At 39.8% G+C, this 21,901-nt stretch overlaps 1 protein-coding gene across 2 annotated transcripts in view; it reads right to left on the reverse strand.

Moving 5' to 3' along the window:
* Positions 1–240: 240 nt before the first annotated feature.
* Positions 241–21,901, reverse strand: part of mtnr1bb (melatonin receptor 1Bb) — a 43,317-nt gene continuing 21,656 nt past the window's right edge. The window contains exons 2-6 of one of the 2 annotated variants that reach the window (XM_073478848.1): positions 9,279–9,397; positions 8,852–9,196; positions 7,815–8,210; positions 7,640–7,644; positions 241–301 (exon numbers count right to left, since the gene is read on the reverse strand). In XM_073478848.1, coding sequence (XP_073334949.1) covers positions 241–301; positions 7,640–7,644; positions 7,815–8,210; positions 8,852–9,196; positions 9,279–9,397 — 926 coding nt within the window. Of the gene's footprint in view, positions 302–7,639; positions 7,645–7,787; positions 8,211–8,851; positions 9,197–9,278; positions 9,398–21,901 lie in introns of those variants that run through there. The other variant, XM_073478846.1, reaches the window with a different exon arrangement.

A 21,901-nucleotide genomic window follows, 5' to 3' on the forward strand; every position in this document is an offset into this window, starting at 1 on the left:
ACTAAGTAATGAAATACGGAACGCAATCATGGAAAAGGGAGCAACAAAGCTCGATGCTGTTTGTGTTCATGCTGAATAAATGAGAAAATGTCACAAAGTACGATATATATATCAATTTTATTTTCCATAACATCGTGTTTCAGTAGAACTGTACACATAATGCATATCTTTTTTACACACAGTTCATTTTGATGAGACTCAGTGTCACAACCAAGCCTTTTTGAGTGTTGAAGTTTTCCATTACATTCCACAGATTTCCCTTTGGTTCATGTTACTAAGACCATCCTCTGGGCATCTCGGCCTGCACCTGTTAGTGAGCTCTTGTCAATGATCATCGGTCAGAAATAACATCGGACAAGCATGCACATTCACACAGCCCCTGCGACAGAAGACATTTATCAAGACACAAGACGTCGACTGGCTAAATGCCTGAAATGCGGTTTTTAAAAAAAGACGCATTTAAACGTCTGGTTTACTCCGGTGCCTCTTTACACCAGAAGAACTAATAAAAACATTACAGCATGAACAGAAATTCTTGTGTAACATTTCCAACCAAGGACTTTTATTCCTGCCTCAATGAATTCAGGCTGCAGGCAAACAGATCCTCCCTACGTCTAATGAGCTGCAGCCAATTAAGTGGCCACTGAGTGTAAATATTTATCAGGTGAAAAGGATTTGTGCTTTGCAAACGTTTTAATAGCTGTTTCATTGATGTTTTCAGAGTCACAGTTTTCAATGTGTAGATTGGTTTCTGGTTTGTAAACACTATAGAAGATACATACCCAACTGCGTTTCAATATTTTCTGTGGTTCGTCATTGTATTTCCCATGACAGCACACTGTAAATGCATTCAATTATGTTCCCAAGGCTTATCATTTTATTTTCCATCTCAGTGCAGGTGCCTTGCGCATAATTTGATCAGCGCCGCATCCTTTTCTGTCTTTTGCTGTGAGCTGATGTTGTCGTGCTGTTACATAACCCATTAATGACACACGCAACAAGAATGGGGCTCTGTATCGTGAGTGTGTCCAGATGAAAATAAAAGCAGACAACGGCGAGGCTTCAGAGTTGCCACGTTTTAATCATGTGCCCACATCCCTCAGCCCTTAAAAACAACGTTAGACAAGATAGTGTAAGTGTAGTCTGAACTGTGAGCTGGCAAATGCGCTGAGGAGAATATTTTACATTATCAAATCAAATCAAATCAAATTAGAGCCTTGATGAGCTACAGCCTTAAAAGGTCCCATATTGTAGAAAGTGAGATTTCCGTCTTTTTTTATCATAAAGCAGGTCTAGGTGTCAGATAAATACTGAAGGTATCAAATGCAAACAAGCCGACAATACGTAAGATTGTCACCAACCTTGGCTATAGACCTTATTCACATGACAGCCGTTATCCTATGATGTCACACTCAGGGTGGGAAGCTCAAGTGCAGTTTTTAAAAGGATAATGTGTTCTAGACTAATTGTAGCCGATAAAAAAAGCTAATCTGACAAATTGATATCGTTTCATCGCTTCCTGATGAAGTAGCAAGGACAATGGAAAGTGAAAATCCAGAGGGACATTGGGCTATATTTCAACAGCTAATGTTTGATTGCAAAGGAGAGAATTAAATCTGAAAATATCAGCGCACATCTTGGACTTATTTCCTGTAGCCTGGACATTGCCAAAATGGAAAGGTTATATAAAAAAAGTGGTATGCTGTTGTCAACAGTAGCTAACAAGTTATCAAATACACTGTTTTGTTTACCTGTTGTTTACCTTGAAATATGGCCCGATGTCTCTCCAGAATTTTACTATCCATTGTCTTTTCAGTTGCTGATCAATTGGAAAGTGGTGAAATGATAACGCTTTGTCAGATTCCTTACCTTTACATAATTTGCAACCTGCAACAGCAAAGAACGACATTATCCTTTTGATAATTGAATTTGGCTATTACACCCTGAGTGTGACATCAGAGGAAAATGGCCGTGTGTGAATATGGTCTCAGCACGGCCATCGACACAGCTGATGCTGAAACAAGGTGGGCGGTGCCTACTCAGGCCTGTGAGAGCTGACCAATCAGAGCAGACAAGGCTTTTCAGGAGAGGGGCCTTAAAGAGACGAGAGTGTTCAGGGTGAATAGAGGTGCTTTTTGTACATTAAAGCATGTAAACATTTTTCAGCAGACACACAAAATACAAGTATGAACCTGAAAATGAGCGTAATATGGGACCTTTAATTGGCATATCACCCTATGTCAACATGTTTTGTCTTATTATCTTAATGCCACCCTAATTTATTTAAAATTGTATTATATTCTGACTACATCAAGGTTCTATGATTTGGAAAAAGCTTGTGTTCTTTGGCCTGTAATTACAATATTCATTGGTCTGCTAAGTGGCTGTGTTTAGGGCAGCTATCAAATGGAAGCCTTTTCAAATGCAAAGTGGCTGCTTCACTTGTGCCACTTTTTCTCCGAAACAGAGGTCACATGTGAGTGAATAAAAAGTCAGAAACTGAGAAATTCGAGGGAATGCCTCTTTTCGGAAAATGTCAACCGCGCATGAGTATTGTGCACAGACGATGGGGAGAGTGCAAGAGAGACTCAACCAGCATAATGCAGACATTTGAGAGTGTGTCGCCTCATTGAGCAGAGCACTCTGAAGGATTAGCAGCACATAGAAACCTTAGCTTTCATCTTCCGAAGAAAAACATTGTGATAACCTTCACCGCTTATTTCGCTTTGTGTGTGTTTATTTTGAAGGCAGAGGTTGTATTTACACCATTAGTACTGTATATACGTTGCGTCTTCAACTCACATTTAATGATAAAAGTAAGGTTCACTGTTTTTTGACTCAGAAGTTATAATGTTGTTTTTCCTGACTTAAAATCACACATAGCACGAGTACACCTGTAGCTGCTGTTGTGAGAAACTAAAAAATAGGAAACTCTGAAGGCTTTTTAAAAATTTCAGTGAATAAAAGTAATAATGTCTGTGGCCCTTTTTTCTCAGAAAAACATTTTAGTACTGCCACCTGTCCAATTTGAAAACAGTTTTTATCACAGGATTTGGCGGGCTGAACAATTGGTCTATGTTAAAGCCCAGTGATTAAAAACTGAAAGCTGTGAGGATGTGCTGTATGTGGCAGAAAACAGCATTTTAATTACGTGCAGGTTTAAAAACTCTGAACCCTGTCAGCTGGCAAGCGAGGTGTCATATCTGTTTGCAAGGAGAAAAGGCCCCAGATAAAGGGTGCTGACAATGAGCGTAGGGAACATAAATGAACATAGTTACATCATTTTCACTGTAGGGTGTATAGAAATAAGCACAAAGGAGAAAAAGATAATATTTGTTCTTCTTCTTCTTGAGTCTCCTGCCTGAGGCCTGCGTGTGAACCTCTACGCCATGCTGCAGCACAAACTTTGTATAGACGACTGTCCTGAATACACAAAACGAAGCAGTATGGAGGCAAACTGAATGGGTTTGTGTTTGATAGAAAATATGGCACTTGCCATAATATTTAAAATTTGACACTGTTGTATTAACTGTAAGGCAGTACTTTTGAATGAAAAAAGAACCTCAGAGGACCCGAGGTGTTTTAAAGATTTCCCCCAGCAAGAACTCGACAACGTGTATGTACACCTAACTGCTTTCAGCTATGCCCTTTTCTTTGGTTTAGATTGAAGTCTTTTCCTCCCTCACAGTGCATCTAAAACACTCTCCAGATGTTTGAGCATTACCTTTTCCAAAACAACTACACTCTTTTTTTAGCTTCCTTTGATGTTCAGCTCTCCCTTCCCCGCAGCAACCTGGACAGCATTCCTGCTTCCCCGGTGAGTGAATGACCTTCTCACCTCTGTTGTCAGGACTGCATACAGTGGTCACTCCCTTTATTCATCGAAATCCCATCTCTCAGACAAAAGCTCGATACATCCCTGTTTTCTATCCTCCTCTGCACCACAAATGTCATTTTTCTCTTCCAAATGTTCCTCCTCTGCTTGCAATGCTCTCGCATCTGTCTTGTCCTATGAATATTTATAGTACGACTTTGAGCCTTGCATCTGTTGCCATTCTTGATCTATGGCTTTGCGCAATTTACCCTGTATAAGAACAAATAAATGTGCCACAAAAATGTGGAAAAAATAACCCCAAACCCTTAAATTATTTTGAAGAAGTAGTTTTGCCAGTCTTGGATATTTGATTTTTGCAACTGAAGCTGATTCCATTACTCCACACTGAGAAGCAAATGTATTTGCAGTGACGCAATATACATGCCAATTAAGCAAGAGGTTGTTTTAGATGCACTTTGCAACACTGTTGTAAAGGTAATGGAAAGATAAGTTAAGCATTATCCGATGATAAACTGTTGGGGGGTTACTTCATATATATTAATTTAAAAAAAACACATTTTGAATACATCTCCAATAACAATATACCACAGTTAAAAACCACACTAACACTAATTTACAAAATATGTCTTTGAAATGTCTTCAGACTCCCTTATATGGCAGCCGATTCACTGCACATGTTTCGGACGACAACAAAAATGTTCGGTAGGCACCCTGAGATGAGAATACAGATATGAGCTGTACCTTCTCAACAATCCACATCTTTCGAGACACGTTTCATTTAAGAGGCAAAGAACGTCACTCTTCTGCCAGATTAACTACGCCCGGGTGACAGTACAACTCCTAACATTTCCCTTAATGTGCTCTTTTTTGTTTTTGTTTGTTTTTCCACAGTGAATGCATCAAAATGTGTCCCTGGTGATGAAGTGTTTCATTTTTTTCTTAGAAATTTAATTAACAAAGATGAAAATAGATAGTTAAATTACCTGTGAAATGAAAAGCTAAACTTTTGCATAAGTATTTCAAAATGAAGAATAAAATACTTGTACTACATCTGATGAAGGAGGCAGAGGAACCTGTGCCCATTCTTTATTGCTGCGCATTCAGTGAATACATTTATTTATCCACTTCCTTTTTGTCGGGGCTCGAGGCTTTCCGACATAGAAGACAGGACAAACATCTGAGTCATTTTTGTTATTTTGAGGCTTGAAGAGCAGCATCATTTACAGTAAATCGGCTTGACGCGTCATTTAAATATGGATGCACTAAGGTGAGGGGGTGTCTCAGTCTTAACTGGGTATAATTTTATACCCAACTGATGTTGGATGTCTTGGATCGTGACAACCACTGTGTTTTGAATTGCATAGCAAAGTGTGTATAAAGAATCATCCACGCTGCTGCACTTGGTTATTTGGTGAAATTAAACATCTGATTGCAGAGTGACTTTATTAAAATGTTGACATCAGAGTATGGAGCTGTGTGAAGTGTGACTGTCAGTCACTATCACCTGCACTGTGGAGTGATTACTAAGTATTACTAAGTATTAATACTATTACTAAGATCTTTTGGTAAAAATACAAAAGCACCAACCTCAAAATATAATCACAGTACCAAAAGTAAAATTACTTGTTATGCAGAATATTATATATATGGTATAAATGATGCATTAATGTGTACATCAGTTCAGTGTTGCAGCTGGTAAAGGGCGAGATATTGTCAATGTCAACTACTAAATATACTACTGAGAAGCTTGAGTTGGTAGCAGAAAATGTGTGTTCAAGTGTGTTTACAGGTCTTGGGGAGTGCTGCTGGCTAAATTGAATCGTGGGTAATGTAGGTGCCACATTTAAAAATGAAGAATGCATGGACTATCTCTGTGCAGAATGAGTCCAATTACTTGTTTTTTTTTTTCAAGGACTGTAATGATAGACCAGAAACTGCTTTACCCACAAGGCTTTATTCTACCTTTTTCACATATGCAGTAGTACTCCCCAAGACCTGTAAGCACACTTTAATATGTAAAGTTGGTGGAATTACCCTTAAAGAACAGTACTTGAGTAAGTGTACTTAGTTACTTCCCACCACTGGGGTTCCCTAAATCAGATTTAGCCTTCCATTTAAAGTGAATTAATATCTATTTGTTGTCTACACAGTTTAATATTTTTGAACATAATTTTTTATGTTATAATTCTATTAATGTGTTTTTGACAGTGTGAGTCTAATAGCTATGGATGCTACATTTTCATTTGTGATGAAATATTTGCAAAAAGTGTTTAAATTGCTTTTGTACTCTGTATAAAACTCATGTTGCATCCCTACAGCAGAAAATTAGGAAGAAATGTGAGGGAAAATACTAGTAAGTTTTGAAGAAAAGCTTCACCGGTGCAATATCAAATCATTGCTGGACATAGGCTTGGTAATTTTTTTTCCACACATTGCTCTTTGTAGGAAATGTTTTTAGTTTTTTTTAGATAAATAAAAGACAATATCAAAGGCATCTTCTCATGCAGCCTACAGTGACCTATCCTAAAAATTGGTGTTGCAGTAAAGTTACATAATGGCCAAACTGCAGCAGCTGAGAAGTAAAGGTGATATTCAGAATGATGGATACAGCAGCAATAATAGATATGCGGGTGTCCTCTACCTGCTACATCACATGCACCACTTTTTGGGTGGTGAACTTTCAAAAACTGAAAAATGGTTTGGTGATAGTTTGTGTTCCTGAACTAACTTTTATGTTTATTACTAAGTTTTTGTTTCTTGTTATCTGCAGTGCAAGAGGGTCAGACCAGGCAGCATGAAATATATGCTACTGCCCCATCTAGGTCAATGTGCAATTCTGACCACATTACTGTCAAACCCCATCAGACTGACATTATACATTATAGACAGACTGACATTATCTCCTCTTCTACTAATCTAGCATTCATTTGAGGCGAGTTGAACAATTTGAGGCTTCTGAAGTTACTAAAGAGAGGTGTATGCTTCCCAGTGGTTTCCACAGGTTAGTGAAATATGTCGAAGAGTCCACAGCAGCAGCAGACATTAAAGGATATCATATTTTTTTATGAAATACCATTCAGATGGTTTTTTGAGTAAGAGTGAAATGAAACTGCAAATCATGGCTCAGTTTTCTCAGAACATAACGAAATCTCTAATATATGATATTAATATGTATATATGAGTTAATCCTCCAAAAGACAAACTTTAATGAAGTCATTTTTAATAAAAAATTCTTCAAAACTTTACCAAAAATGATTAAAAACATCTAATATTAAAGGAGACCTATTATGCTATTTCTTTCTTTCTTTCAGTGTGTTATACAGGTTCATGTCCGTGTAAAAGATGTTGAAAGTTAAAAAGGTCAAAGTCCGCACCAACAGAAGCTCCTCTCTCCCACAGAAAACCCTGCTCCTGAAACGCCTCGTCAGGAGTCCTGCCTTTAATTATGTGACTTTGTGACATCACACTATGTCACCATGTCACACATTTGCATATTTTTTGCTTAGCAGTTAGTTTGGCACATAAGATTTGAACTAGCACGGCTGCTCTGTTGTTGTTAGTGGTGCTGGCTTAGGCATGTGTGAGCTGACCAATCAGAGCAGACTGGGTTATAGGGAACAGGGTCCTTAAAGAGACAGGAGCTACAAGAGAGCGTTTCAGACAGAGGGGGAATACAGTGCTGCAGCACTGGACAGTGTGAGGAAACTGATGTGTTTTTTAAGCACTAAAGCATGTAAACCTGTTCTAGTGGTAAAATGATGAACCTGAAAATGAGCATAATATGTCTCCTTTACTGTGTTCAACTGCACCTTGTTCTGATTGATGTCGCCCAACAGAAAACTGAGCCATGTATTCCAGTTTAATTTGTCACTTGAAACTCTTTAGCTGCACAACTGTCTGAATGTCACATAAAAACAGGAATTACCATTTAACAGGCTCCAGGCTCCAGATTTCATTCTTTGTTTGTGCGATCTCTCACTGACTCATTGTTGTTGAGTGGAGGAGGCGGCGACTGCTTGCTCCTCATGCTCCTGCCGTCTGTGGCGGCTCGGGAAGTCTCTGTCACAAAAAGCCGAGTCACCCACACGGAGGTGACAATGCGTTTGTACTCGTTCCTGAAATTCCTGTTGAGTAAGCCATAGATGATGGCATTCAGACAGCTATTAAAGTAGGCCATGAAGTAGCTGACCACAAAGAGCCACTCGGGGATACGGGGGGCCACACGGGACGGATCTATGGCCACCGCCAGGCCGATCAGGTTAAGTGGAGCCCAGCAGATGGCAAACAGCACAAAGACAACAAACATGGTGATGAAATTCCGCATGTCACTCGGTCTGAGGCGGGGGCTCTCCTCTGTCTTCACCTTACGTCGCACCTGGGTGATGAAAACACATAAAATTCGACTGTAAATGATTCTAGGAGGCTGCTGTTTCTTTCTTCTACTCTCTATCTCTATCTTACACACAAAACTAGACAGAAACTCACACATACAGTGACATCCACACATGCACACACACACAGATCCACGCATAGACCCACTCCAGGGATCTTGTCCATCTTTCTGCCTGTCAAACATGATATCTCAGCTGAAGTCACAGGCACTGACTTTGCCAGTTTTTTGCCATCTTCAGAGTTTGTTTTGTGTCTACACTTTCCGCTAATTAAAGAGCAAAATGATCAACTCAACTGGTATATTTCAGAAAGGATTTCAGTAGTGGGATGATGGGTATTTGGTCAGTGGGTTTTTGGCCTTTAAAAAAAGTCACACTCATTGAAGAAAGTGTCAACAATTAAAGTCCAACATATCAGAACAATATTTTCTACATTACAGGTCTAATTTAGATGAACCCTGAAAGGCTGATGGATGTTGTTATAGCTTGGCCCAAGGGTGTTCTTCACAGCTCAGGGCATATTTGCAGGTTTATTTGGCTTTGCTATTCAAAAAATCCCTCCATAATATCATCTGTGTTAATACATAAATAATCATGTGCAGAAGCAGAGAAGCAGAAGACTGACCTGAATCACAAGCACCCAGATGCGTAGATAACAGAAGGTAACCACTGCGATGGGAACAAGAAAATGAACCACCACTACTGCCACTGTGTAGGAACTGCTGACATTCTGGGCGAAGGTGCAGGAGTAGACCCTCGGGTCGTAGCGCAGGGAACCGACGAAGAAATTGGGGATAATGGCCACTATAGTGAGCACCCAAATTAAGGCAACAAACAGCAGAGTGTTGCGATAGCTGTACAGCCGACTGTAGGAGAATGAGTGACAGATGTAGCAGTATCTGTTCACTGCGATCCCAGTGATGTTGAAAATGGAGCCGATGACACTCAGCCCCATAAGGAAACCACTGACCTGCACAGAAAGAGAGAGGATGAAGTGTTTCTGTCTGGTACTGGAGGTAAACTCAATCATGCAATCACTGATGTGGTCTTACCATGCATTGTGTGTTTCCCAGTGCCCATCCGTCATGGAAGAGGGCGTACAGAACCAAGGGGTAGGGGTAGAAGGCTACCACAAGGTCGGCAAATGCCAAACTCACCACAAAGACATTACCTGGACAGGAAGACACAAAGAGAGACAGTCTCTTAAATATATTTACAAATAAATCTCTTGCTTGCTTGCTTGTCCTTGAATCAATCACAGTGATCTTGGATGGTGCCTCTGCTGAATAGTGTTGGATTAAACTTTCTTTGTCTGTAGGGAGGTGAGCCTGGCATTGAAATGGCTCAATCCCTGCAAAAGAAAAGGTCACAGCTGCTAGCTTGTTTTTGTACAGGTTATTGTCAGAGTACCTTAGGATTTGAAAATAGTACACACAGATAGCAGAAGGAAGCTTGGGAATAGGCAACCAATGACAGGCTTTACATCAATAGACTGCATTTAGTGAGTTGGACTAGGTTTAGGGAACTGGAAGACTTACGTTTAAGCAACAAAAATACTTGGTGAGGTTTAGGAAAACATAATTTGGTTTAAAATATGTCCTTTCACAATGTTAAACACGTTTGAAAGGATACCTTCCACACGTGCATAGTTTTCCAGTCTTTTTCTCCAAGCCGATAAGCTATGACATTACAAAAACGTGATCGGTAAAAATATGTATTTTTCATTTTGGGGTGAACTGTCCCTTTAACACTGGATTCACTATAAATGAGCTCTGATGGTCTGGACCCTCATCTTCTCATCACAGCCCAACGAATTTGCTCGCATGTGCTCGGCTAATCAGGATAAGTACATCCAACCCTGGTGGCTCATTCCAGGCACGAGTGGCAGTTACCCACTTCTGATGATATTACATTTAGAGTGCTCACATGTTTTGCATATAAAACAGCTGCATTCACTTTCAGGTTTACATACTCTTTAAGGCTGGCATTATGTTACAATGTCCTGTATTCACCTTTGTCATGTTGCTGCAGTACAATTATATATCACTGAAGCTAACTGCTACAAAATCGACTAAAATATGGATGAATAAATATGGATGGCTGCACATTTTTTGATTCAATTATTCTTTCTCAGACAATAACCTAAAGTGAGTTAAAATAATCAGAAAATGCAGTTCAAACCGCAATCGGTTTACACTGAGTATTGTCCTAATCTAGCAAATACTGGACCTGGCAGTTTTCAATACACTTGGAGCCTATCTCAGCTTGGCCAGCTTGGCGAGATTGTTGGCAGAGAGGACTGAGATTGCATACCAGAGGTTTCCAGCCTCTGCCCCGCACCCTGGAAAGTTTTATCAGGGCTGGCAGAGTTGCTGTGTTTTGACAGAGTGGAGGGACAAGCATGTGGACACAGCCCTTGAGCCTTTGCAACACTGGGGCATGCAGGTCCTTTTTCATCTCGCTGATCCCCGGCCTAAGTGTGGTTTTCGGTGCACAGAATCCAGCCGGTACGTCACAGAAATAAGCCTTAGTTCAGGGAGTGCGCTGTAGTTGCATTCACTAATCGGCAATGCTGCTTCATTGACGAGTCACCACTAGTGACTCATTCATCGACTACGCTAACTTTACTCAAAATCTAATATTCATGTATTCTTAGTCATTCCAAATATGACCAATCACCACAAAGTAGGTGCTGTACTAGGAGGAGATTTCAGGCTTGTTTGTGTTGTGCTATTTTAAAGTTAGTCCCAACAGAGCATTGACAGGTCTTCCTGTGTTCCACCTTCTAGGTCTCATATATGTGGTTCAACTCATGTTTCACCTACAAATGCCTGCAGAGGTCATTTGCAGAGCACCTCAATTCACAAACAACAACTACCGAGTGTCGCAGACCTTGGTGGTAGAGGAGGGAGTCCTCTTGTGTGTCATGTTCTCAGACATCTCTCGGCGGGATTGGGGATATTGGGTGATATTGCTGTGTCTTGTGTAATCCATCTGCTTGAACCATGTCAGAAGTGCATGATGAAAAGTGCACCGGAGCTTTATTTATAGCCAAGGAGCTTCGAAACATTTTTTTTTTTTTGTAACTGCAATATGTGCACATATGGCTTTGGTGTGTGGTTGTTGACCTTTCAGTGGGGAAATAGCTTTGGACTCCTCTCCTCCATCAGTCAACTGTCAGTGCTATGGTACAGATAGATGGGATTTGACTGGTGATGACGGAACACAGGCCCACCGCAATTGATTTGATGTTCTTTTGTTCAAACATTTTTATTAATAAAATGTCATACAAATGCACAAATTGTGCAACTATACTTCTATTCTGCGTATAGTCTTTAAACTTAAGTGGTTTAACCCCTGATGGAAAACTGGCATACAGAGTGTAACCGTAAAACTGCAAGTCACCACTTTATTGGTTTCTGAACAGTTTTTACAATCCATTAAATGAACTGGGATTAGGTTCAACAAATAGACAATAAAAAGTCCCTTTTTCACACATTAGAAGAGAACTGTCCTCCCAACAGGCCTTGGAACAAACCAAAACACACTATCACAAAAGGCTTATAGGCTCCGAATGTGAATGTCAAAGATGATTGCTTCAAGACAAAAACCAGGGGGAAAAACTGAATGTGTTCTAAAGCACTTTGACAACATAACCAGGACATTTTTCCTACATAAAATGAAATCACGCCTATGTTCGAGGCCTCCTTCTATAACGGTGTCATTTTTCTATTCCATTCACAAGTTGAAGTGCATTTTTGTTATTTGACATTCTCTATGACGACCCTGGAACGAGGCACTTCAGTTCCTTTGTTGCCACAGCTTGCAAACAACAACAGATCTACGTTCCTCAACCACATCAGTTATCAACATATCAACAACCCACAGGTTAGATATATTATGTGTTAAATGTTGATTTAATCCGTCTCTGTTCAAGCAGCGCAGGAACATTGTTCAGTTGCTACTGAGTTTGAAAGAGAGTGAAGTAAAAGACATAAAAGAAGTAAACACTGTTAGTGGCTTCTGTGCAACTTTCATTATCAACTCGGGAAAACCGATGTGTCTACTTCTGAATGTTATAGATTAAGACTTTTTAAAAAACGTTTTAACATCTTTTGGGTGTTTTCTGATGAGGTATACAATCTGCTGCGTTCCATGTTTTTTCCATGACCTGCATGCACATTCGTGATGACAAACATGATGGACAAGAAAAAAAGAAACAGAAAGGCAAACCTGTCTTTTGGCAATGGGGAATGAGTTAATTGCCTATTTAAGTGGGTTTACCTGCATTTAAACAAACCAACCCTTGCATACTAATTTTGGTGTAAAAGTGGTATAGGAGTCTACAGCCATGCTAGCAGCTCTATGAGGCTGTAGCTAAATGCTAACATTAGCATGCTAAAATGCTAACATTAGCATGCTAAAATGCTCACACTGACAATGCTAACATGCTGATTGATACAAAGCAGGTTCCCTGTTTACCAGGTTCACCATTAAGGTTTAACATATTAGCATGCTAACCTATACTAGGACGCACTAAACATGAAGTGCAGCTGAGGCTGATGGAAATGCCATTTTGTATTTGGTCACAAACCAAAATACTGAACCAGATGAAGCAAAGTTAAGGGGTTACCAAAGTTATTATGATTCATTATGTGGGTATTCCTGCTTCAATGCACAAAGAGTGACTAAAATGTACAATCAGGAAATGGTCTAACTGCACTTGTACGTGGCATTAAGTTTTAATATTTGTATATAAAAAAGGTTTCAGCACAGCAAGTACATGACACAAATAATGACTGGTACAAATTGATACTCACCAGGGAATTCTAGCATCTGTGTAATAATCACTTAACACAATTACCAGTTATAGCTCAGCATGTGTTTGCCTGTCTGTCTCACACTGGATGACTTTAAGAAACTCCTGTCATCAAGAGGGAACAATTTTTTGGAAAATCGCAGCATATTTGCCTCAATCACAACCAACAAAATATGTTATTAATAAAAATGTCTCAGTTTCCAGTTTCCAATGAGCCACATTATTGAAAATGCACCACCTTCAATTATAGTCTGACAAGACTTCATTATCCAACATTTTTCATTCTTCCCAGTGTGTTTGAATAGAAATCAGACATGTGAAGCGGAGAGAAAGCACATACAGATAAATGAAAAGGGGGATGATGTTCTGTATCTTTTTTTCCAAAAAACCTTTATGAGTTTTTTCATTACAGGGCTCCTCAAACTTGATGAAGCAGAAATTATCTTTTGTTAACTGCTGCCTGTGTGTGTGTATCCCACTTCAATAAATAAATGAGGTAATGACGAAAGGCACGGATACAAAGCATGGAGGTGGATGTACACATGAGCCTGTGCTCACAAGCACATGAAGGTATACAATAAACAGACAGAGAGCTGCTGCTTTTGCTATAATCTCACCTTGAGGCTCTAGAAGTCTTGATAGGAAGGGAAGAGTTTGAGAGTCAAACAAAACACTACTTCACAAGTTCTTTCAAAATGCTTACCATGAAACATTCAAGCTTGAGAGGTTATTTTTCTTTTGATTTTAATGATATTATAAATATTTCTTTAAGTTGTCGAGATGTTTTTTTGCTTGTACAAATAACGTGCTTCATGGATTTGGATGCATGGATAATAGACCTTGTTAAGAATTGCAGCTCAAGTTTTGGGATCATTAACTTTTACATTTTTTATATTGGATTTTAAAATGTATGCTCCAACAACTGCACTTGGCAATCAATGCCTATTTCGAGGGATTCAGAGCAATGAGCGTTTTAATCACGGTCGTTAAGTTTAAATCAGGCAGTAACACTTTTAAAAATGGTTCGAGTCTCCAAAAAAGAATCGGCCAGCGTTCAATCAAAGTTAAGGCAGACAGACAGGTGCAGAAAAAATATCTTTTTGTTAAATGTTTTCTAGAGACGGGCGATTCTTTTCAACTCACTTCAAATTAATTCACAAGTTATTCTCCCACCTTCATAACTCAAAACCAGATGAGATTTTCTCTGAAAAAAACGTTCTCCGCTCAATCAGAAACAACTGTGAATAAAAGCTTTTCTGCCAATAATGAGAATTTTATTTTCAGTTTTTTTACACGTCGATCTGAGTCACCTCACACAGAGCCGCATATCTGGAACTGTGACAGCTCAGCTGCATGTACTCAAGCTCTAAAATATTCGGACAATTACGACACAGCTGTTGGCGGCATGTTTTCTTTTAAAAAGGCACCACCGCTACGTCTAAACCGTGAAATATCTGACCAATAAAATGACCTACTGCACTGCCATGTCAACACAATGCATGAGAAGTAGCTAGCATTACATAAACTCCTGCGTAGCTGCACAGCTGTGGCGACGCTCTTGCTCGGGTATAATTGCGCACTCAATCAGATTTCAGGTAATTTTGCCAAATTTGTTTTTTGTGCAACGTTATTGTTTAACAGAGAGATACGTGGAGGTGCAGTTATGTTTATTCACGAATATGAGAGTCGTTAATTTTGTCTGAGAGCTAATGAGCAGGGAAGTAGATTACGTGATGTTGAATTTGTTTGGTGAATGTCATGAGATGTGAAGTCGTGACTGCTAAATAGGCAAGCAAGAGATGAAGGAGATTTTATTCAAACGCACAGCTAATGGCCGTGTAGCCGCAAAAACAAAGCAGATGGGTGTAATTACAAGGAAAAATAATAATTAAAAAAAAAGATAAATCCTCTATGTGATAGATCCCGCAGCTGTTTATGACTTCTCTGACCGTGCCATGCTGTTAATGCATGAGGGCTGGATAAGCAGCAGTTGCCACATGTGCACTGGCTCTGGCGGGGACCCAGGAAATCTGAGTCTGTGGCTGCTGGCCCCCTTTCATTTTCTCTGCCATGAGCCTGACAAAGAGCAGCAGCAAACAAGTGTGTCGCATGTGGGAAGCGCACATAGATCCTCGCTGACACACCTGTGAGAATTTACCAACCATCTGTTCGCTAAAGCCATGGATTATGATGACGATCGCACTTCATAATTATTCATACCATAGATGAGAGTCTGAGCTTAAATGCTGTAATCTTGTTTTCAGGGTTTGGAGCAATGTAAACTATAGCTAGATTGCACCACAACTTAAATCACCCAGAGGCCCCCAGGAATGTGGTGTAATTTGGGCAACCAACTGTTCAGAGACCTTGAATTTTTTGAATTTCTAGATGAAAGCGTGCGCACAGTTTGAAGTGTTGAGTTTAATTTGCAGGAGCAACCCATTCGGCTGCACCAATCAAAGAGGAAATGAACAAATGTGCATAGCAATACCTAATTATACCTAATGGGCGGATTGGATGTTAAAACTGAAGTTTGTACAGCTCTTCACAAGGTTATTCCCGTGCACATGATTGCATGTTGAAATGTTAACTGAGATGTAATCTTCGTCAAAGGAATGCGCAAATGATTATTGCAATAAACAATATTAGATCCAAAAATTATTTTATGCATTTTCCATCCATGTTCTGCGAGCATTTCCTGAGGGAGAGAGATTGCAATGATTTTCCTCTCATTTGCTTTTTTTTTTTTTTAAATGTCTTTCCTGTGGGAGGACAAGCCAGGCAGATTTGCCTTGTTTGCATTTAAATTTGTTTTCAGTGGAGGAACGGGGGGAAAAAAATAGATGGTGAGGGAATGACAGGAATGGGGACTGAATCCAGAAAGTAGCGGAAGCGCTCAGGCATCCTACACTTTCATGCGTAAAGGCTAAGGTAAGTGTCGAGACGATCTCGTTTAGGGAGGGTAAATGATACAATTCCCACAAGATGTAATCAGAACAATTAACAGCCCTGTTATATTATAATGAAGCTGTCACCTCTGCTCACTTCTTCAATCTGTTAAATGGAAGAACATGACACGGAGACAAAAGGAAGGGGACGCCTGACTCAATCTGCAGAGATGAACGAACAAAGCTGTCAACAGGAAATAGAAAATTAGGGAGATGGTGAGAAATAGAGGGAGGTTAAAGGTCAGCAGGGGGTGAGATTGTTAGCAGGAGAATGAGCTGATGACAGAACGAGATGGATAAAAGAGGAATGCATTTTCTCATAGTTTTGTAGGCAAAGCAATAAGCGGTCTTGTCATCACCACTATACATCAGAGTCCTTTCTTGCTTTCGGCATGCCAGCAGCTTCCTCACTCCACTGCCCTGGCGGCTGCCTGGTCGTGTCAGTCTCAGTTTGCCCCAGCTGACCCCACCAGGGGAGAGAAAAGAAAACCTTTTACTTCTACCTGTTCTTTATTTTGTCAATACGCAAAGCTTCTCTTCAAATTTCTCCTCAGATTTCTCTACCGATGAGTGTTCGTTTTGAACAATATGACCCAATAACCCTGCCTTCGCTCCACAGTTAAATGTGTTGATCAGGCTTTGTTGCCAGTCTGAGATGGATTGGACGCAAGTCTGGCTACTAGAAAATGACCTTAAGAAAATTGCACTGCATCTCCCCCTTTCTCCCCGTATTAAAAGGAGTTCACAGAGGAAGAGAAATGCAAAGTTTGAGTCTGTTCCTATGGAGAGTTCAGAAAATGTAGCGTTTGCTGTAACTGAAAATCAGCAAGTGCCTCGGGCAACTACTGTACAGTTGCTGTAAGTTAAACTTTACACTCTTATAAGCTCACAGTTTCTGCAGGAGCAAGTACAGAAAAAGCCCGCAGCACATTCACTGATTCTTGTTTTTCCCAGACAAAAACAATAATCATTAAAGCGGCATCAGGCAGCGTCGGAGGTTGGCAGGCTAGGATGACATCTGCTGGTTACTATTAAAATAGTCCCGCTAGGAATCATGTCGCGTGACATCACAGGCTGGCATCACAAGCTCTCATTTATTTGTTAGGTTTACACATAATCAAATATAAAAGTCTGAGAGGTGGACTAAATATATATTCTCTGAGTCTCTAAGTAGATGTCTAGACAATTCCTATTTGCACACTTTATCCACGGCTCAGCGACTATCCTATTCCAATGTATTTGGCTAAACTCGTCAACCAGTACATTTTGTCCGAAGTGCAGCAAAGAAAAAATCATCCTGGTTAAGTTAATGGGTATAAACAACCCCAAGGTAATGTTTTAATTAAGAGACGTGACTAGTCCTTCCAATTTGAGCTCAATTTGATTTACCTGAAAGTTTGTGCCTGACTCTAACCAGCTCAATTAAGTCAAACAGGGATATGCACATTAAAATTGGAAGTTGATCAATTAAAAAAAAAAAAAAAAAAAGTTAGTGCTGCAGATTCTGTTTGAGATGGTAAAATCAAAAAGACCAATAGGCTAAAAATGTGTGCTGAATTTTAAGCAAAAAGACAGATGGTTTGAAAGAGGAGTAAAAAAATCTACTTCAAACTGGAACGACCGTCCTTGAACAGAGGAGGTGGCCTACGACATTACTTATCACCCACCTACAATGCAGTACTGAGTTCTCTCCCAAGACAGCTTAACAGCCATTCACACCTGGGCTCACCTAGCCCACACAACCCACAAGTGGCCATCACGACTCTGAAATTCAGAGCTCACACGTGCAAGGACACTCCCACGCAGAGTTTAAAAGCCTGCAACTCCCCTCCAGTTAGTTAGAACTGAAGGAGCCTCTTGGATGAGAGGTGAAACGTCTTCAAGAAACTGAAACAAGTCCAGTTGACTACGATACAGCACTTAGAATAACTGCTCCTATGGTTGCGTTTTTGTGACATTTGTGTGACTTTCATAGATAATATACTTGGTCAATGTTAAGTTTATATTTAAAGGAAATAAACTCAAACTATTGGTAGGTGATAGAAGGCAAAGTCAGACACTTAAAGGTTTTAAAACATCAAAAATGAACTAAAATTATCAACAGAATGTGAAGAAATAACAGTTTTGACGTCTGTGTATTGTGTTGCGGGGATATCTACTGAAGTTAGCATGCTATCCAGCTAGTCCCTAGCCAGATTATATTGTCATAGGTAGCCTGATAGTAAACAACGGCAACAGTCCCCTGGTGCTCCGAGCTCCCAATCCGGACGGAGTCAGCTAATACCACCGCTTGCTGCAAGGTTAAATGAGCTTAAGGCAGCAATTACACTGGTGATATGTTGCCCCCTATTTGTTTGGAGTATGAACTCAACAAGTGGCCAAATCTTACATATTGCACCTTTTTAAGAGATTTTGCAGTGCTAAAATACACACACATTTTTTTTTTTTTGGTTTTTGCCCAAAACAATATTCCTACGAACCTCACTTTATCTCACTAATATTCCCGTTCACACAATGATATATTTGTGCATATTTGAAAACCTGATGATGTCCACATCTTTTATAATGTTTAAAAGTAAAAGTGTGTTTCTGCTTCTGACCAGAGACTACGCAGCCTTTCAAACTTGGCAACGCACAGAGCTGACCGTAAATAGGCAAGAGTCTGTCTGTCTGTGACAGTGTGGTGTATATATGTCCAGAGAACGCTACAACAACCCAAATAAAATCAGCATTTCCCACGTCTTAATGAGAAAATGCTACATTTGTGATCAAACTTTATTCGAATTATCCCAACAGAATATGCAGTTTACAATATCTTTATCCAGTCTGAAGAATAGTGGGAAATGAGTGTGCCTGTCGACTGTAAAAAGATTCCCTCTACGCCTTTTCAAATGCTCCTACAGTAATCACTGTCATCAGCCTTAAACAGGCCACCTGTTGCTAGTTGGGCACAGAGTGCAGCAATCACTTAGATTTTTATGTCTAATTTAATTAGATAATGAATGTAACATATTTCTACCTGCAGGTTTACTTCTGTGCAGTGTGTATTAACCTTGTTGATGTTTTATAATTGCAATTTTTTATTTTTTTTTACCAGTGTCATTACAGTCAATTGCAATTTGGGCTGATACGGGAGGGGAGGGCCCAGTAGCCTCTTCCTCTGTGTGACCACACACTGTTGGCTTTAAATTAATCCTTAGGGGAAGAGTTTATTAGTAGTTGCTCAGCTTGAAATATTATTGGCATTCAGATGTTCCAGGTTTCAGTGGGGATTTCTCTCTCTGGCTTACCTAACCTCATGCAGAGGTTTAATCCAGTTAGTGGGTCCAAGAGTATATAAAGCCACTTAGGCATTGATTGTGGGAGAGTGGTTGTTCGGTGGCAGCTTGCTGTGTTATTTTGGTTATTTTGTCATCTTATTTGCTCCTTGTAAATTTTCCTGGGATTTGTGTTTTTCTCTTTCTGCTCCATTGTAATTTCGGGGTAATAAAACAACTGACATTTTGCACTGCCTCCTGAGACATTCAGCATCTTTTTACTAACCTGACAGCCACACTAAAGTCCCTCATCTATGTTGAATTACTACCAGTAAATAAGTCTGCTGACAGACTGTAGCTCTGTTTTAAACCACGCCATGGTTTGCTTTTGTTGGGTCGATATTGTTTCAGATACTGGTAAAACAATGAATCCAGGATGAGGTTGATAATCCTCCAAGGCAGGATTTTAAAACGTGCATTTTCAAGTACTTTGTGTATGATAATGTCACGTTGCAGTTCAGCAGGAGAGTCTCAGTTTACAAACTTTTCTTCCAACTTCTAAGAGTCACTTAACACCAAGCTGAAAAGTAGTGTCACCGACCTCCTTCTGTTGAAAGTTTCAAATCTGTTACATGTGTGATCACCTCTATCAGCGCTACATTACTCCAGCACTTCAACCACTGGAGGTTGGTGTTAAGTTACTCTTGTCAAGAGCTGCAGAAAAAAACTCATTGGAGGAAAGTGTTGTTGAATATTTTAGTAAATATGATTCAGCCTCGTTGGTCGGCTGCCTCTTTGAAACCAGCTCCTCCTTCAGCTGCCTCCCTCAAGTCTCTCTCTCTGCCTCCGCTGCCTCTCTTCAGAAGGCGCTGTCACAGATTATTTACAGTGTAAACAATAAGGACCACCCAATGTGACGCTTCATTTATAAATTACACTTACTGTAAGTAAGCACAGTCGATGATTAGCATGTTAAAAGTGTTAAACAAGTAGCTCCAAGGTATCTAACGCAACGTGATGAAATCAGTAACTTCGCAGTAGAAGCATAAATAATTCTAAATAACTTACATAAACACTAAAAGTAAGAATAATAACAGTATTTTCTTGTTGTTGTTGTTTTAGGAAGTTGCTGCTTTTCCTTTAATTTAAGTTTTTATACATTTATATGCAATTTTCATTCCTGGAAAAGAGCCATTTCATGTACTGTCACATCACTTTCTCATTACACTTGCAAAGGGTTTAAGTCTAACACGAAACACTGACCGCAAAAACAAACACAGCCCTCACGCCGCGCGCTCCACGCTAATTAACTGAAGACCAATTAAGGAACTGCCATGCAGTGCAAGCTTAGTTTCAGGCGAACGTGCAAACCAACCGTAACTGCTAAATCACCTCCATAATGACAAAGAACAACTTAAATCATGTTCAGTCAGGCACAAAGAAGGAAGAAAGATGGTTCCTCCTCAACTGAAACACTGAATGAAATGAATGATGACAATAAAGACATTGCTATTGAAACAGCGTGAATGTATGAGGTACATGTGGCAGCAACAATATTAATTTATTAAGATCTAAAAATATGAACTTTAATGATAATGTCTTAGTGAATCACGTTTCACACATGTTTCTGACACAGTATTATACATATTTTCATATGCAAATAAGAGCTCTGCTTGGCCCCTTCACACAGACATTATGCATATTAAACTACAATCTATAGTAGCATTCAGTAGATGGGACAAAGGGTTACGTTTCTGCCCTTTATGCTGTCACGCTCGGAGAGAATGGCCATGCTAAAAGTAACTTATCATAATCATTCATCTCCCAGTCCAAGTGAGCGTCAGTATGTGCCACTTGTGTTAATATTTACCTTAACCGATCCCACGTTCATCTGAATATCAGTTTATGCTAAACATGCTGTCCCAGTTTATGCAGATCCGTGTGTGCAGCTTTGTGCAGCTGGGCTAAATTGCTTGCACATGTGCAAAATTATGCCTCAAAATGTGGCTGTGTGCATGCATTAAATTATTCAAAGTGTTATCTGTTATGTGTGGGATGGGGAAAAGAGACTTTTTTTGGCAACGACAGTCATTTGTTTTGAGCCACAATCCTCTGGGAGATTTCTTCAAATATGTCTGCACAAAATTGATTTTCACTGTGCAGCAACTCCATGACAAATGGCCAAAGAACCTTTTTATGAAGTGACAATTCTTGAGCTCAGTTATTATGAGACATTATGAAATACCTTAGTATGATGCACATAATACTTAACCAAGCATTATGGACAATTGTATGGACAATTATATGTTGCCATGGGTTTGCGGTATGCTACTGGAGTTATAAAGCAATGCTATACACCATAGTGCAGCAATAGTGAGAATATTAAAGTGAAAACAGACAGCCCAGCCCCCAATCCCTGGGTTTCCAATTGGTATTATTGTTTTCCATTTTTCTCAGAGCAGCAACTACAAAAACCACACGACAAAACCTGAGTTTATTCATTCATTTAATCTATAATGGAGGTGAAAGAGATAGAAATTGTGCCAGGCTGCCAGCCCAACTGCATCGCCAGTCTGCCTTCATTGTCCTGGGAGGTTTTGGGCCCAGTGGCAGAAAAACCTGTGTCATTATTCAATAGCCATTACATCGTA

The sequence above is a fragment of the Pagrus major genome, chromosome 13, assembly GCF_040436345.1.
Source record: "Pagrus major chromosome 13, Pma_NU_1.0".
NCBI lineage: Eukaryota > Metazoa > Chordata > Actinopteri > Spariformes > Sparidae > Pagrus > Pagrus major.